The sequence below is a fragment of the Polistes canadensis genome, unplaced genomic scaffold (assembly GCF_001313835.1).
Source record: "Polistes canadensis isolate GaletaPanama2010 unplaced genomic scaffold, ASM131383v1 scaffold_47, whole genome shotgun sequence".
Classification (NCBI taxonomy): domain Eukaryota; kingdom Metazoa; phylum Arthropoda; class Insecta; order Hymenoptera; family Vespidae; genus Polistes; species Polistes canadensis.
Window position 1 is genome coordinate 807,123 of NW_014569594.1, and position 19,346 is coordinate 826,468.

General features: G+C 33.2%; 2 protein-coding genes across 7 annotated transcripts in view; both read right to left on the reverse strand.

Moving 5' to 3' along the window:
• The window catches only part of LOC106785252 (rap guanine nucleotide exchange factor 6-like), a 131,512-nt gene extending 115,287 nt beyond the window's left edge, over positions 1-16,225 (reverse strand). For all 6 annotated transcript variants that reach the window (XM_014745538.1, XM_014745548.1, XM_014745539.1 and 3 more), the window contains exon 1: positions 16,077-16,225. The gene's annotated coding sequence lies outside the window, so the exon portion shown is untranslated. The remainder of the gene's footprint in view (positions 1-16,076) is intronic.
• Positions 16,226-17,002: 777 nt separating this feature from the next.
• Positions 17,003-19,322, reverse strand: LOC106785254 (U4/U6.U5 tri-snRNP-associated protein 2). Its single transcript, XM_014745551.1, has 9 exons — positions 19,178-19,322; positions 18,755-19,024; positions 18,506-18,681; positions 18,188-18,413; positions 17,816-18,102; positions 17,609-17,737; positions 17,468-17,529; positions 17,167-17,389; positions 17,003-17,091 (listed from the first exon to the last, which is right to left on the reverse strand). The coding sequence occupies exons 1-9, from the start codon at positions 19,281-19,283 to the stop codon at positions 17,038-17,040; spliced, it is 1,533 nt and encodes a 510-aa protein (XP_014601037.1). The 5' UTR covers positions 19,284-19,322; the 3' UTR covers positions 17,003-17,037.
• Positions 19,323-19,346: the final 24 nt, after the last annotated feature.

Below are 19,346 nucleotides of genomic sequence, written 5' to 3' on the forward strand. Positions count from 1 at the left end.
ACATCATTTGTCTTTTATTTGATAGAAGAAAGAGAAAAAAAAAAAAAAAAAGGAAGTTGGGATAAATATTAAGCAGAAAAATAGGAATGTGTTTTAAATCGACGGAAACGAAGAGAAAGAGAAAGAAAACAACAAAAAAAAAAAAAAGAAAAGAAAAAATTTGTAATCCCCTATAGCCATGGTAGAGACTTTATTAAAGCAACGTGGCTTGGGACTTTTCGAATGGAGGTAACTTCCTGCAGAAATGTAGAAAGGGAAAGCCGTTGGAAACGGTTCGTGAACGAGAGAGAGTGCAAAGGGCGAATGAGGGTTGGAAAGAACCCTCTCCTCTGATCTCCTTCACGACCCTTCCTCCAGGTTCCTCGAGTTTTCAACGGCAACGGCCTCAGTAACAGCAGCAATAGCAGCAAACAGCAGCTAGTAGTAGTACCGGGTACCAGCGACAGGTACTTCGTTCGTGTGGAGAACTGCACTTCGTGTACACTCTAAAGCCCTGGCGCCAATCCCGCAACACCGTACAAAGGGAGAGAAAAATCCCCCTGTCAGCTTCTTTTTTTCAAGACCCAAAAACTCACCCTCTCTTTCTATTTCTATCTCTTTCTCACTCGGAAACCAATTTACGCGGATACGCGCGTCTACTTCTTTGATAACGACGTGCGTTGAATTAAAATACATTATGAAATATTTATACACACACTTATTATTAACTGTACGGAATACGTTTAACAAATTTGCAACTCATTTTTTTTCTTTTTTTTTTTATTTAAATGACATTGTTTTAGTTTGAAATCAAAAGATTACATTCATTCGAAACTTTATCTTTTCATTCTCTATTACCCTACCCTACCCTACCCAACCCCTTCTTACCGTCTTTTACTTTACCTTACTTTTTTTATTGTTGTTGTAGTAAATTTAAAAACGTTATAAAACGAGAATTTCAATGTGTAACGTTGAGTCTTTCTTTTGAAATGAAAACAAATTATGGAAGGAATAGAAAAAAAAAAAAAAAACAGAAGCGACGAGTCGTAACCATGAACTATATTACCATTCGGAAATGGGAAAATCTTTAATTCTATTGGAAAAGAGAACATACGGGAGAGAAGAAGAGTGGATAGAAAATCGGAGCAGACTGACTGGTTTACGAATGGGCCTCGAACTGGAAAACGTCCAATAAGCCTCTTAACATCTACAACGGGCATGATGCGTGGGATAGTTCTCATGGTATTATTATTCCTCCTGCAACACCCCCCCCCTCACCCCATCCGATTCCCTTTTCGAGTCTACCGTTTAAGCAGGCATTTCATGGCGGTGCATCGATAAGCGTTTGCATATATTGCATATATATGCCCATCTGTTATACACACTTATACACGGTAAGACATATACACACATTGACAAAATTCCGATTCATTCCGCACGTGGCATACAACTACCACCAAGTCAGTACCCTTTTCTACGGAGCCCTTCTCAACGGTTAAAAAGGAATACAAACAAACGATAAAGACTTTTTCTACGGAAATGAAGTTTTCCTACGAAAGTAAAAGCGTATCTATTTCTAGTTTATTACGGTATACATATTATCTTTAAGTTGATACTGTTAAAAAGGTTACCATGTTATTCCTTTCTTTTATCTATTAAACAAATTCAATATTCGCGTATAAATCATCTGACTAAGAATATGATATATATTATTTTTCCTATAATTAAAAATATAATTGATATTATCTTTTATTATTTCCGAAAGTAATCGAAATTTTTATCGCGTTTATTTCATTTAACAAAACAAAATTTAATAAAAAAAGTATCAAAACACATTTTACGCGGAACAATTTGAAAGTAATTATTTAATGATCACAGTTACATATCAAATTTGGCACACACACACGCACAGACGTCGCTTAAAGTTGCATCAAAGTACATAAAAAATTTGGTTCCCATACTATGAGCGCACGGTACTCAAATATCAAAATTCCTATTACTTTAGGGAGAGAAAGGTTTTAATTAAATAAATTGCTTCTTCAAATTTGTGTATTATTTTGTGACACGCGATTGGGGTGATGTTGTATGTACTTTGGTTTCACATAATATACCTCAAAATTAATATTTGATATCTCTATTTAATAAATTGCAGAACGAAGCAACGAATCAAAAAAAAAAAAAAAGAAAAAAACGAAAGAAAGGGCAAACGGAAGGAAAATAATGCATTAAAGAAAAAAGTTGAAAACCAAGGGTTATTACTTTTGATCATTATAGTATACACATTTGTGTATCAGTTGAAGAAAAAATAAAAAAATAAAAAAGGGAGGACGAAAATAAGTGTCGTTTCCGTTTATTCATCTGTCGATTACACGGCATGGCTACCGGTATAAAAATGGGGAGGTCAAAGAGGTCCCGTGTGTTATTTCCTCTTGGAATCGCTATCCTTGAAAAAGAAAAAAAAAAAAAAAGAAGTTTCAATTAAATAATTCCATGCACTCGTTAGCAAGGGCATGAGAATATACCGCACGATAATAATACTTACGTAAAACCTAGATCGCTCTTATAAAATTATTAAATAAATGATCACAAAAAAGAAAAATAAAATAAAAAGAAATAAGATGAACGTTCGAAAACTATAATATATCGAAGTTAAAAAATATGATTATATGATTGAGATATAAAAATGAAATTATCGATACACCCAACGAGATATGACAATAAATATATGAAATCGTTGAAATGTGTGTGTGTGTGAAAAGAAAAATGTGATTAGAAATTATTATTAGAGTTGTCGAATAAATCGATGAAAAGAAAACTGGTGAAATGTACGAGTTTAAAACGTACGATCAAGTATGTTTAAATGCGTGTACATCGTACACATATACGTTCGAATAATCGATATTACGTCTGGATAATCGGCGTTCGCGAGCAAAAGCTTAGCGTCTCGCATTTCGAGCATGTATATAGGTACGTACATACATATATATAGATATATAGATATATAGATATATCTATAGTCGTGTGTACGTTTGTCTCAGCCGTGCACATAGCACGGGTCACTGCCATATGGTGCATTCTATGGCTTCTGTGCAGAAAAAGAAAAAAAGAAAACGAAAAAAACGAATTCTATACCTTTCATTGGGGTGACGGAATCGTGTACTCGAATTATTTTACTCGTGTCAGAGAAACGTCTGGCTAAAGGAACGAGATATATAGAGTATGTATGTATTATTCCAGTGAAAAAGAATAATTGTCATTCACGACTTTGACGTTTATTCATTCGTCCCGAATTTCGTTCGAAAGAAACTTCGAAGACAACAATTTTTGTATTCATAAATCGTGACACAACAATCTTTTTTTTTTTTTAATCAAACGACACAAATATATTTTATTTTTTGCATTACCCATTAGTTTAATCAAAAATCACTAATTAAACTTTTGGCTTGAAATTATCTACGTAGCTTACATTGCTTTAAATTTTATAAACAATTTCTGAATTTACTTGGCATTACTAACTGTAAAAAGCATTGATATTAGTATGCGAAAACATTAACAGAGAGCATACTTTTTCCATTAAAAATTACTTTAGCGAGTAATAACATGGATTAGCATAAATATTAATCAGTGACTTTTGACTGAACATAGAAGATATGGTTTACTATGGTGTCGTATTTTAAAGCCAAAAATTCAATAGACATATATATATATTTTTACATTTAAAAATATACTTTTTATTATTTAAATATTTTATATATTAAATATATTTCGCTTTTTTATATATTAGAGGAACAAATAAATGATGATACAGTCATCATATGAAGAAAATATTTGATTTTCGTAGATCGTCGTGACTTCCTCTTCGCTCGATTAGTCATCCCGTGTAAGCATTTACACTTGCATCGTTCGTACAATGCACAGAATGTTGCCCATACATCATTTTCTTCTTCTTCTTGCAATTTCTTGTCATTGTTTTATCTTGTCATGATTTCTTCCTCGTTCTTCTGTGTCATTCAATCCTGTATGAATGAATCTATCGATAGAATCGAATGAGTTTAAACCCATTGAGAAAAAGAAATCATTCGCGATAAAATGTTGTCGCATAATATCGATCATAAAAATATAGCAATGCTTCATTTGGGCAATGGTATAATTATATTAGAAAGTAACCTATAGCTTTCTCTCTCATATAATGCAAAGAAACGAGTGTTGTAATCGTGATGGCATTCAAGTTACGACAACGTGCCTACTGAATTTCTATCAACGTGTTTCTCTCTTTCCAATTAAATTTTCATTTCTAATTAATATATCAAAATATTCGTATAATTGTTGATTCAATCAATCATACGATTAAATTAGATGATTTCATTATCTTCATTTTCTTCAATTCGTTCTATTTATTCTTGACATTTCAATTACTCCCCCCTCCCCATTCCACCCTCCGAAAATTCCCAATGCAATATAAAAATTCCCTTAATGCTAAACCTTTTTTACTCTTCTTTCATAGAATTTTCTTATCCGTCTTCTCGAATAAATTGCAATTCCTATAGATGTAATAAACTAAAGTACATTTTTTATTTCTCTCTTTCTCTTTCTCTTTCTCTTATCTCATACATTTGATATTTTTTTATAACCATTATATTTGTACTTTTTCCACTTTGATATTTTATCATATTATAACAAATATACTAATATTTATATACCGAAGAAAAATAATAATAAAAGAATTTACGTTGAAATCACAAACGATCTCTCTTAGGTAGCCTTGAAATTTTGTTCTTAGTCGTAAAGTAAACGACGATGTGATTTATACTATTATAAAGATTTGGAAAAAGAAAAGAAAAGAAATAGAAATAGAATTAGAAAATGACAACAAAAAACATGTAAAAAAAAAAGAAAAGCTAGTAGTAGTCGGAATGTAGGCACTCGTATGGTCAGTGAACCCCACTAACAAATCGATAGTGGTGGTAGGTTTAATAAGACCACGCGAACTCGTGAGGAGAACACACGCGAGAGAGAGAGAAAGAGAAAGAAAGAAAGAGAGAATCACCTGCTTCACGATCGAATTCAACGCTTCGCCACCTGGCACCGTTGGAAATTTAATCGTTTTCTGTATGCATATACATACATACAAACATACATACATACCTGTAGTTATATATCGTACTATTACTAGAAATCCTAGCAACGAAAAGACAATCAATTAATATGACGATTCAATTAAATATCAATAATGAGTTAGAACGAAAAATAAAAATAAAAAAAAAAGGAATTAAAAAAATAGTTTCAACGATCGAGGATTGTTCGATAGAACACATTTGAAACAATCGATTTCTCCAATACAAAGATTCTCACCGCGTATAGACGAGAGATTACAACCCTTTCATTCGATGGAATCGTACATAGTATCCTCCTCTCCTTCCTATTCTTCCTAGCCCATTGTCACCTTTCGAAAATTCCATACGCGATGACATTTTCGCATCGGAAAAACTGCATCGATTATATTCCTACCGATATTCCAGAGAGAGTGAGAGAGAGGGAGAGACGATATTTCGACGACTCAACCAACGATCGAAGAAACTGTGAGAAGGGGAACGTCATTGTGCATGAAGTACGATAATGCACGTGTTTGAATGGCGAATGTCACGTACAGTGAGTCACAGGTGTATTCGTACCTGTTCTCTCTCTCTTTCTTTCTCACTATAAATTTGAAATAATAGATATATGTGTTTAATGCAAAAGCTTTGAAATTCTTATAAATAGAAACCTATTATAAGATTATATATTCGATTATTTTTTTAATAGATATTAATTTTATTCCAAAAGAACGTTTTGTTATTAGAAAAATATTATAATTGTAAATAAATGTGTTCAAAAATTAATCTAACGTGAATATTTTCATATCTACGTGTGAGATATATTAAAAGTATAATGATTATTTTGAAAATTAATATTTGATTCACTCTTACACACATCGATATCAATTTAAAAGTTGAATAATTTTAAAATAAGTTTCTATATAGAATAATCTGCAAATATTATATTACAAGAAAATATTGATTGTTATAAATTGACAATAGATAAGAATACGAATATTCTTTTTACTCGTAGTATATGTACGTGGAATACATTTAACGTCACCGACGAAATTTTCTAACGACAAGTACGTATGCGTGTGCTTGCATTTATATGTATACGCGTATACACTAGCACACACAATATGGTATCGTTGAAGTTACAATATATACGTCCTTCTACATATTCAGACGATCGCTTCCGGTTCCTCCTGTCACGAGGAAGAAAAAGAAATAGAAGACGAGTAATACATTTATGCTACGACAAAACTCACACATTAAACCATTCCCCTTGACCGAGCACAATGAAAGAGAGTGGAGTGTCTCGTCTACGTGTACGCACGTAACACTCATAACTTTTTACAATGACACCTAGTTGACGTTCATTTGCGAAGGAATGTAATCATTCAACTATCTGCGGTACATTCCACTTTGAGTGCAGAATAAAAAAAAAAAAAAAAATGAAAAAAAGAAACAACAAATAAAGAATCAAAGATAATTGGAGAGAATACAAAGTTAGTATAGTTCAAAAGGTTCAATTGAAATTCGGTATCCCCGAGCAAAGGTTCGATTCGTTCGAAACCCCAAGCAACATTTCCCGCGAGGTTTGCGTAGGATGTTACTTCGATATTATTTTCAATCTCACTCGACGGAAATTGACGGTTCTTCGTTATTAAATTCTTTTTCGCCTGTGTATATGATCTCTCTCTCTCTCTCTTTCTTTTTCTCTCTCTCTCTCTCTCTTCGCGCGAACACAACCGGACACAAAATATTCGAACGTCTTCCCAATCTTATCTTTTTTCCCCTAACAGGATATAGCAAGGAATTAGGAAATTGGCGTGAAATTGCACGAAAATTGTGTCTCCGAATCAGGATTATGATTATACCAAACCGCATGACGAAATATTTTCAAATATATATATATATATATTAGATTTATGTGCGTGTATATTTTTGATGGAAAATGTACGAACCGCAAAATTGTAACTAACCGTTCAAAAGCTGCAGCAATTTCTATCATGCATAAATAGAAACCGTTATATTTGAGAATGAATATCTTTGCATGATATCTCGTCCATAATATTAGAGAAAATTATGATACATTGTATAATATAAAGTAGAACGAGAGATACGTTTTAATATCGGTCAGTAAGAGGATTCTCGTTAAGTTCAACAAAGTTGGCTTTAAGAGAAGCCTTCACCGTATAATCTATCCGGATAGTTTAGAGAATAACGGAAACCTTGCTTATCTTTTTAATCGAATAAAATAAAGGTCAAGCTTTTTGTCGTTTATTCGATCGGAACGGATAATTAAGAATTTTAGGAATTACTATTTTCACGTAAAACTAATTTTTACGATTGTCTCTCGTACGTTTGTTTATCTCTCTAAACAATGAAAAATACTTTTGCACAACGATGCACACACAAATTAACGTCCATTCATCGAACGCATTCTTTCGTTTTTATTCTCCCTTTGGTTTTTCTTTTTACTAAAATATTTCGTACGATCAGAAATGAATGGGGTAAATTGGAATGTTGTGCAACCCGAAAAAAAAACACAGTTAACGATTTGCAATGATATCGTAATGGACGAAGGTGAAACAATTAATTAGTTTTCTTAATGAAAAATGTGTGTGTGTGTGTATTGTTTCTTGAAAGCTTGTATGTTAGATCATCCAGTTAAACTCGTGACTCTATTATCGCGTTTGATTGGTTAAGATGGCAATCGAAGAACGGCAAGTTTGAGAAATGGCATATAACGGGGCAAAAATGCATCCGTAGAACAGACAGCTCACGAACGAGTTGCACGCAGCCAAGTTGGACGCTTTCCGTTAGACATTATTATCCTCAACACCTGTCTTAACGTGTGCACTCCCCTTCTTCTTCTATCTACTACCTTCTTTATCCACCGTACTATCTCTAAGCGCATCCATTCTTCTTCCGAAAGGGAGAACACCTTATTCGACCAACCCTGACCAACTGTGTTACACCTGCACCTTCATTGGACTCTTATCCCTTCCAAAAAAAATGACCATTGCCCTTTCAACGTCTAATAAATATCCTCAAAATTTTCCCCTCTTGGATTAAATCAAAAAAATATGTGGGTAGAAAAAGAAAAAATCTTCTATCTTTCTATCAAACTTCTCTATCTTTTTACTTTACACTTTAATTTCATTTTTTATTTAGATTCTCCTAAGAATTTCTTTAGAAAACGAATATATATATGCAGGAACATTATCATCGATCGTTCGACCTTTCTAATAAAAATCCATCGTGAATCACATGAATTATATGAGATGTAAAGAAAAGTTGGCATCGTTAAAACGACAGAGATTTTTTTAAATCATGAAAAATCTACAATGGATATCTTTCCACAAACTTTTTAACGATTAATTACGAGAGAAAACCTTGGAAACACACGGATAAGATGAATGAATCTGTATAATTAGGTCATTTGATTGAATATACGAAGACGAAGATGGGTTGCGATCATAAAAATTAAATATTAAATCATTTTATCTTGTGTATATGTGTTTAAAAAACAAAAAATCGTAAATTGTTTTTCATAAAAATTGATGAAAATGCGACCACAAAAATCGATTTGTTTTCGGTATAGTATCTTAGTAGCAACCACACGACACGACACGGATATAAGTGCATGTTAATTTTGAGCTCATAAATTCTTTTGTATATACATTTCTAACTGTCTCTGCATTATGCATGCAGGTATAGAAAATGCGCATAGAATTAAGTAAAAGAATTACGAAAAAAAGTATCGCGCTTCGATGAACTAATCGATTCAACTGAAATGACTTTTACCTTCTTTTCACGACAAACTTCCTCGATTTTCCTCTAATGTGATTCACTTAATTAACTAACTAAGGCATGAAACTGGTATTCAGCTATAGCTGAATATAAATCTATGAAGTAAAGAAAAATGATGCTTTATATAATGAGTGCATTCTTCCGCTCGTTAAAGTAATTAGCAGCATTAAGTACCTATTTAAAATCATCATTCTCTCTTAATACTCTTGGCTTTTAACAAATACTTTTTATCGATCCTAGGCCAGACTCTTAATGAATTTTAACCATCAAACTTTAATACTTGTTTATCTTCTTTATTTTAAATTTAAGCTTGAAGTTCTTTTCCTCTATAAAAAAAAATATGTTAACTACGAAAAATATAATATAATATTTTTATAAAATATTATATAATATAATGTAACGTAATAGAAACATATTTTATTACAATAATTATTTTTGATTCATCCCAAGAGAAAAGAAAAATCATTCGGTGGAATTGTAGGAAAATTAAGAAAGCATTTTATTTCAATGATTAGAACACGTATTAGGCTCGGGGTTCCTTCTCTCACATTCGCGACCACTCAGACTTTTTCTTTCCTAATCCTCGGATGAGGATTTCAACACGCGAAGGGCCTAACAATCTCGAGCATTTCTTCTCCGAGAAAAAAAAAGAGAGGAAGTGCTCGTTGCCGGTCCTACGGACGTTGCACCGTTTTATCGATCGTTCAAGCATAAAGTCTCCGGAGAGATCGAGTCTCGGTTCTGTTCGTCTCGCACATGTCGTCTTCTTGTGCTTCCTCTTAACGATCGTAAAATAAAAACGAAACAAAAAAAGGAAACAAAAAAATAAATAGACCAAAGCAATTCGTATTTCCGATCCTCGAACATAATTTCAATCCAACGAGAGAGTTTTACTTTTAATCTAATTAAAGGTAATATATATCCAAGAGATGATTCCTACTAATAATATTATTACCTAAAAAATATATCTCATCATACTTTAAATACAATATTTAATATTTAAATCGATTCTCTTTTTTAATAAAAAAAAATATACTACTAGAAATGAACTAAAGTACGTGCCAAAAATAAATACCGAACGTTTAAATTTTTATTGAAAAATATTAACGTGATAAAATAATTGTGTGTCCGATATTCTTAATTACTTTCATAGAACGTTGACTCGTTTTTTTTTTCTTCAGTTAACAACGTGGATCGTATTATAGTCGGTACGAGGAACGAACAAATGAACGAACGAACGAACGAGCCTCTCGACAAATTTCAAGGGGATGTTGACCCCCCATAGACATTTCCTTCCCCTCTTTCCTTCCTTCCTTCCTACTTTCCTACCTTATGAGAGATCGTAAGCACGCACGTTGTTGGAGAATGTATGGTAATTCAAATAGGAGGAATTGAGTGGCAATGGCAATCGATCTAATCGTCGTTGTTTGCACGAGGTAAGTCAATGGTGTCTCTATTCCGTGAACTAGTGGGCGCTCAATATGCAGACTGCAAAAGCATAAACCATACATGGACGCGTACTCGAGAGAGTACTACGCCATCATCAACAGCAACAGCAACAGCAACAGCAGTAGATTCGAAAAGCCGACATGGCGACGAGAAACGACGCCCTTGCGATTATTATTTTTTTTGTCTCTCTCTCTCTCTCTATCTCTCTCTTATTCTGTCGTTCTATTCGTTCTCTCTTTTTGAGTTCTGTTGTTTTCGTCTTCGGACCGACGAATCGCGAACGAGAGGAACGCCAGACAGCATTGTCACTCTTTTACTCTTCTCTTACTCTACATCATGTCACCCTTTCTCTTTTACTCTTTCGTAGTAGGTACATTACGTAAATGAGGATAGCCCTTGGCTATTGTATTCGATCCGTACGACTCACGACTCAACCCGCTTCTGATCAACGCCCTGAGAAAACGTTTCCTTTTTCTCTCACTCTTCTTTTCTCTTCTCTTATCTTTTCTACTCTACTCTACTCTACTCTACTCTACTCTACTCTACTCTACTCTACTCTACTCTTCTTTCTCTTTCTTTCATTGAAATTACATGCGGAGGACGACGTTCTTTGCGCTTGACTCGTCGTAAACTGTAGGTTTTGTCTTAAAAGTTCCATTCGTAAATAAAACAAACGTTAGTTTGTATATGTAAGGGTATTTTCTTTCTACGTGTATCCATTTACGCGACTTTATGCCTTGTAAACTCGGTAATTAAACGAATCGTTCTTTTAATTATTCCATCGGTATGAAAATTTTTAGAAATGTGCAAGTAATCACCGACGTGATTCTCAAACGTGCAGTTTCCTTTATTTTCTGACTCGGAGGAAGGAAAAAAAATGTAGCAACAAACAGATGCAATTAAGACAACGACGGATTCTTGGTTAAATCAAGTTTTCTTACGACCACGTTGAATCTCTGCGCAAATGTTGCGAGGGTGAGATGAGAGAGAGAGACAGAGAGAGAAAGGGAGAAAACTAACTTCAACTAACTCGACGCGGTCGTCGACCAAAAAGACGAGGACGTCGACGTAAACGTCAATGTTCCTTTCTCACACGGTCATAACATTTCATTGGAATGATGCGTTCTAGTTTCAGAAACAAGGTACACCGTCATAGTTCGTTCTACTTCGAAGACTCTTTTGGGTCAGCCACAAGAAAAGATGTTTGCAATGTGGAACGAGAACGAATGAATGTACGTAAGTTTAAAGTATTTTGAGTAAGCACGGTCATAACGAACGAACGAACGAACTAACGTCGTTCTATGTCTCGTTGAAAAGCCAAAGGATTAATTTAATGTTCCGTTTGAACAAATATATCTACATGAAATGATAAAGAAATTGTTATATGAAGAAGAATCTACACTTAGGAATAATAATTTGATTTGCGAGTAATAATAACGTGCAAATCATTGTAATCATAAAAGAAAATGATTTATAACGTTATTCTTACACAAATAATAAGAGGAATGAAGAAACGTTAAATCACGAGAACGTGTTTTTGCGAAATTCATTCTCATCAAAAAAAAAAAAGAAAAGAGAGAAAAAAGGTTAATAATACCAACATAACGTAATATGTCCCTTGCCCCAGAAAAAGTTAACCGTGGAATAACTAACCTTCTCACGAAGATGCCGCATTTCCAATTTGCATAGGTTCCGATATCATGGTGTAGTGTAGCGAAGAAGAGGTGAAACGGCAGGGAATCAACGACTAATCATTCCAGTCCACTACCGACCGACCGATTTAACCGGATTCGGTAATACGTTACACCACAGGTCGCGTCAGTCGATGCTCATGTTCGTATTATATTCATAGATCTATATAAGTATGTATGTAAATATGTACGTGTAGAAATACATTAAATAAACTCGAACGAATGCATACATATATAGATTTAACGTTGCGACAGCTGGACACCTGCCTCGTACTCGAGAAGGCGTTTCAACCTACTCTAGCTAGTCTAGTCTCATCCCACCATGGTGTCTTTTTCTTTCTTTATTTTTTTCTTTCTTTCTTTCTCCCTCCCTCTCTCCCTACCTACCTCCCTACCTCTCTCTCTCTCTCTCTTTTTCTTACTCCTTTCTTGCCCCTTCGCTACCTTATTCAACTTCACCTTATGTCACGCTATACTACACGCTATACTACGCGCGAGTGCACGAAAGTAAAGGACAACTTTCTCCCGGCTCGGTAGATTCGTTTTACTCCTACCTCGTCCTACGATCGATCGACTCGAGAAAGAAAAAGCAAGCATTCGCAATATACTTATATACTTAAACAACGAAATACTTTTCGATTTCCCATCGAAAAGAAAAGCTTAACTTCGACATTTCATTTTTTTTTAAGATAAATCATATATACCTTTTACTTTTTACTCTAATCGAATTTAAAACTCGACGTTTCGATTTCGTTCGTTCGTTCGTTGCGATACAACTTGGCAGTTTAATTGTTCGATTGTTCTGATCTTTATTTACATCAACGTAAGTTCCTTGGTTCGTTCAATCGACACCATATTGTACATGGTGTTAATGGAACGAGTGGAATATCCATTTGTATTATTGATAAGATAAAAACCGATTGATACGCTTGAACGGAGCTGCCCAGTTTTCTCACTTCGAGAATATTTCTCTACATAAGTTAATTATAAAGTCGATTCGATAGAGATACCTTCAAGGACATATCCATTTATGTGATTATTTTATAATTATACATTTAGAAATAAATGGCGATAAAGTAATCTTTATATCTACATAATATATAATATTTATTCACATACATCTAGATAAGTGAATAAATATAATCGCGATATGAAAGAACATCAAATTAATGTGTAATACTATTTCTTAGAATCTGTAAACAAAGAAATGAAACTTCCAATAAAGAAATCTTTTGTAATTAACAGTAAGTATGATCATAATGATGAGGACAACGTAAACGACTCGATTCATATCAAAGTCCAATGATCCACATATAAGCCGGTTGTTACGAAAGTAGTTTAATATAAGCCATTCTAGATACTAAAAAGCGCGTTTTATTACATGGTATTTATATAAAGAAATATTTTAATTAGGTAAAAAAAGGATTATGTTTTACGTGAATAAATGTGTACCTAATATTATTTCTTTTATTAAAAAAAAAAAAAAGTATATAAATAATTCAAAATTAAATGTCAAAATATTTTGGAGAACGAAAAATATACGAATTAAAATTATTCAATTACGTCAAAGAATTATTATTTTTTGTTCTTGATAATAAATATATCCGGCTTATTTTTTTATTCATAACTCGTTATAAAAAAAAACAGAAAAAGGGACAAATAATTAGTAATTAATTCAAACCGCAAAATATCTTAGAACAAGATATGTACGAGTTAGATCATTTTCATAATCACCGGTTCATATGTCGTACTAGTTATGAATCAAATCCGTAATTCATTCGGTCGATCGATCATCAACGAACTCATGTATCCCTCCTGTTCCTTCACCTCTTCTTCCTGGTTGGAGAAGTGAGTTCGCGGAAACTGGTTTAACACGATGCTGCGATCTCGCGAGAAGAAGATACTAGGAATCCGAAACTCGTGGCTTCCTCGAGAGAGTCAACGTACCTGGCCCCCTTCGCTCCGGGCCGTAGCCTTTTAACGACGACCGACGGCGACGTTCCACCACCTCGATCTCCTCCCCCTCCCCCCTCCCCTCTCTCGTCCCATCACCCTCCTCCTGCTTCAACTTCAACTTTTTCTTCTGCACCTCCAACCCCTTCTCTTCTTTCTTCGTCATCTTCTTACGTCGCAATCGGGCGCTTTTTTTCCAAGCCTCGCACACGAAACAGGTATTTTCAGCGTACCCAAAGAAAGAGAGAGAGAGAGAGAGACAAACGTATTTGTAAATGGCGGCGAGAATGGAAGCAAGACTATAAAAGTAACGAGATTGTACTATCAACGAGAGTAAAGAACACCAAGAGCGAAAGGAACACGTTTCTACTCTTCTTCCAAACGTATCTTCTTTTGTCGTTGAAAAATGATATCACTTGGAGAATCTTATATATACTGTGTGGAGCAAAAGTTCTTAGGTGTTTTGAAAAAATTTAATTACTTTTTCTCTCGACACTTTTTTCGTATTAAAAAACAATCACACAAAAATTAATCGTGTTTATTATTAATTAAATGAAAATTTTATAATAGGATAGTGGAAATAGGAGAGTATAAATGAATGTTAATTTGCCGAAACGTTTGGAAAAAGGTATCGATCTCGTTAGGATAACTGTTTAACTTCCCAATGAGAGAAGTTACAGTGCGATTACTATACTTGTAAGGTATATCTATGAATCCATATTGGGATACGATCGCCAAAGTCGATCTCGATCTTTCACCGTTACATTTCACATACGGGGATGAAATAACGATTAACAACTACGAAAGAATGCAATACTAGTTGTATAAAATGACTTTCGTTCAAAGTTTCCTGTTCGATCTGAAAAAGGATAAAATTTGTCGAAGATTCGTAATTCTTTTTATCATTGTCACACTGCATAACTCTGTAAAAAACTTAATATTCCAAGAATAACTAAACGTCTAAAAGCAAACCATGAACAATTTCAAAAAAGATTATTTTCGTATTGTATGATACATATTTAAAAAGAAAAAAAAATAAGGACACGACTATCACGAAAATTATGCGCTATTAGTACGTAAGAATTATTTAAACGATAATAAATGATTGTGCATGTATATAGAGTTTTCCCAAAAGTTACTTTACTGAAATGAGAAATTTGATTTGACAGATATTTGAAGTGACGGCATCATCGTAGGCGCATATTTTTTTAACACCACTGCAACTGAAAATTTATATCTTTAAATGAAAAACAAATTATTGTAATTTTATGTTTTTTCGGTAAAGTAACTGTTATGACACGTCGTATGTATTTTTAAAACAAATTATTACTCGTTCGTGTTATAATATATACTTCATCAAGATAATTATAATAAATTCAACAAAACACAAATGATACAAACAATTCGAATAAAAATTGTCGCGTTAATATTGTTAATTTATTCCAACGATTTATGAATTATTATTAATTGTTTTCATGCATATAAATTAAAATGCAGACACGATAAATCTTTTCTCGCGAATATAAATTATCGATCATTAAAGATTATTAACGCAATAAGATTAGCGCTATGATTTGGTAAAAACTAAAGCGAAATCAAACGTAGATCTTATCGACAAGCTAAATAAAGATGGTCGTTTATAAAAAGGTAGTTGTATGAGAGGCCATACGCACATGAACCGTTACCACCAACCAACCGGACGACGGCCGGCGATTTCCGAACGTTTTCTACGTTATTTAATATACAACAACGTTTTATACACGATTTCTCACGAAATTTTCCCGTTTAAAACAATAAATTAACAATACGCGTCACTATCGATCATTCTAAATTAATCTCAAAAAAGTCAAATGATCTATAGCAACGATCACTCGACTGTCCAACGTAAACATATTACTTTCAAGTTTCTAAAACCTTAAAATTCTGATCCTAAATTCTTAAGATTTATCTTGAATAATTTATCAACACAGTAGCGATATATTGTTTTCGAAAATAAAAATAAAAACTGTCCCGACAGTTTAGTTTTGTTCGTACACCTGCACACGTCTGTCTAATCCTTGAATTTTCAAAGTGTACACGGGATAAGAATCATAATCGGCTTACTCACTATTCAAACGAACATCCTTCCTCCATCGGCTGATAATATCCACGTGCTGAAACACTGAACACAGTTATATACACTACAAACCGCGTGCACCAACGAGAAGAGAGAGAAAGAAGAAACACACACGCGCACTTCACAACGAATTGAAGCGAGCACCGCGGGAAGAAGCGATCATTCGATTAAAACTCGTCAAACAACGTTATTGTAATTTAAAAAACACTATTAAAAACCCGTATAGAAAGAGGAGGAGGTTACGACGAAAGATATAAAAAAAATTCTCGTACGAAGGTTAAAAAACCGCGCTTTCACGAAGAAAAACACTGATCTACGATCGCTTCGTATGGCCGGCTGTGGCTCGACTCGTTTTCCCTTCGGTGTGACGCCTCGATCCTTGCCGTGTAACCCCCACTCCCCTCTGATACCTGGTTCCACTCACTCACTCTCTCTCTTTCTCCCCCTCCTTCTTTCTCTATCTCTTACCCTTCTCCAACTAACTTCTACTTCCAGTTTACGCTTCCGATTCGTTCGGTCATTTTCGGATCTCTTCGGATCGAGCTCGGTATCGCGCCGAGACAAAACGCGCGGCTATCTTCTGATTCGTCGTTTCTAAGAACACTCGTACGGGAATAAATATTTTTGTTTTTTTACGGTCAAACGAATTCCTCTCGCAAATATCTCAGATTTTTTAAGTAAGTTGGGAAAGATAAATGATAGATATTTAGAACGAAAAAGTAAATCATTTCGAAATTACATACGATTACTTCGATCGAATCTTCTTACTGGATAATTTTCAAAAATATTTTTTATCATCACGTGATCACGATTTTTATTGGTTTATAATAACCCACTAATCGAGATGTGGCGCTTATTTTAAATTCCACAAAGTGAAAGTTGGGTATCAAAAATAAGATAGAAGCATAAAGAAAATGCAAATATTTATTTGAATTTCTATTATATAGTTTACTTATTTTTTACTATCACCATTTTCAACATTAGCATCTTTTCTTAATTCATATATCTAAAAGAAATTAAAATACAATTAATGTTTTCTATTAATAAGAAAAATATGTTAATAATTTTAGATCATACGTACTTGTATGTAAGCTTCGGTCAACGTTATCATTTGTGGTAATATTTGGGTTACATGTAAATCTTGTAACTCATACCATTGTCCAGTAGCTCTATGTAAAATATGAACCCTATATGTTCCTTGTCCTGGTTCACCATCGTGTACTATATTAGCCACAAGATCGTATGTTGTATAAGGATGTCTAATCTTAACTTCTGGAGTTAAAATGTCACCGAAATCGACATTTCTATAAAAAATATTTATAGTTTAAAATACTACTGTAAAGATATCATATAAATTTTCTTACAAAATGGAATCAACTTACTTAACTGGAAAATTGACTATAGTTGGATTCTTTTCAACAAAGAATGTATTTCTAGTAAACCTCTGTAAATAACGCATATAATTCATTACATCTTGTATATTTTTTTGTAAATAATTATCATTATTTATAATATATACTAACTTTTATATACAGAATTAAATATGGTGGAAGTTCTGTAATTTCAAATCTTTTCATAAAGTTTTCTTTATACGTTTTATATTCTTTCTCAGCCACAGCATTAAATTTATTTAACAGCGTATACAAATTTACCTAAATGAGAGATAAAATGAATAGATTAAATGCACTTGATAAATACGTAAATATAAATCATTAGATTTTAATACGTACTTGTGGAATAATATTTTCTGTAAATTGATCTTTGAAAAGAGGTGGTGGTGGTAAATCGCAGGTCAAGTAAAGAAATGGACTTTGTGTAACTGTTTCTCCGTATTCAACTGTGTGTAATAATTCACTTCTTTGGCTTTCTTCTAATTCAAGCGGAGGTATTTTTCTGGTATATATTCTCATATGTCCCAAAAACGTTTTGTAAACGATACTAGAATCGCGTTTTTTTGTACCATTTAACGCCAAGTGCAAAGCATTCAAAAACCAAGATAAAAAGTCCACCGGATCGCCTAAATATTTTATTTATATTAAAAAATTATATATTCATACATTGTTTGAAGAGATTTTGTATTAGTTATTTAGTTCTTTACTTACCTTGCTCAGTGAATTGAAATCTTTTTTTACTCCATAGTACCACAGCCTGTAACATTTCATGAGGGCTCACATGTGCCTTAAAATTGCGCGGATTCCATAGTTTCCTCATCAATTCACCAAATCTTTGAACTAAAAGATATGAAGAATCTCCAGGTGGCCTTTTCACATAAGCATAATTAGTCTCTCTCAAAAAGAAATCCCTCAGAGGAGTAACATGAGATAGTGCCTAAAAAATAAATGTTTAATAATGAACAATAACTTTTGTTCCTACTGTAATTATAAATCCTAAATATAAAACAACTTTTTAAAATTACTTACTTGTAAAATAACATTACAGTAATCGTTCGCTTTGATATTATTCATGCCAACTATACCTGGCGAATACATTGATCCATCTATGGCTCTAGACAACTTGTCACTTTTATCTAACAAAGCGATTTGTGCTTTATCAAATGTTGGATTTAACACATACTTAATGTCATCTAAAGATGAATCTAAAAAAGTAATAGCGTACTCTTAATAGAAGTTAATAGATCCAAACAAATGTCATAGCGCATTAATACTAACCTACTATTTCATAGTTATCAGGTAAACAATAAAATTTCAATGTATGCAAATTTAAAAATACATGATGACTTTCTGCCACACTATGAGTATATGCATGTGTATTGGTTCCTCTGCCTTGAAAATATTTTCCACATACCAAGCAGGCATACACGTTGATTCGTGACAATGAAACGGAACATAATTTCTCAAAATCAAAATCTAAAAATTGACGATTAATCGTATCTAGATAAGGACACAAACGTGGTGCTTCAATTCTAGTCACTTTAACATCTGAAATAAAAATAATATGATTTATAGTAAATAATATAAAATTGTTCTTAACCTCACCAAACATAAACAAACAACTTTGCCATTGGTATTTCCCACATCTCGTACTTAATAATTCTTAGTAAAATAAATGAATTAAAAGTATACTAAACTCACTCTCATTATTAAATCGTGTATCATTACTATCAAATTTACGTTTATTTCGATTGATTTGTTGGCTAGACGCCATTTTTACTATCTGTTGAGCAATGCAATAAACCATTAACCTCTAATACAAGTCAAACTAAAACGTATCTTATTTCTCATAAATGCATTAACATTTATT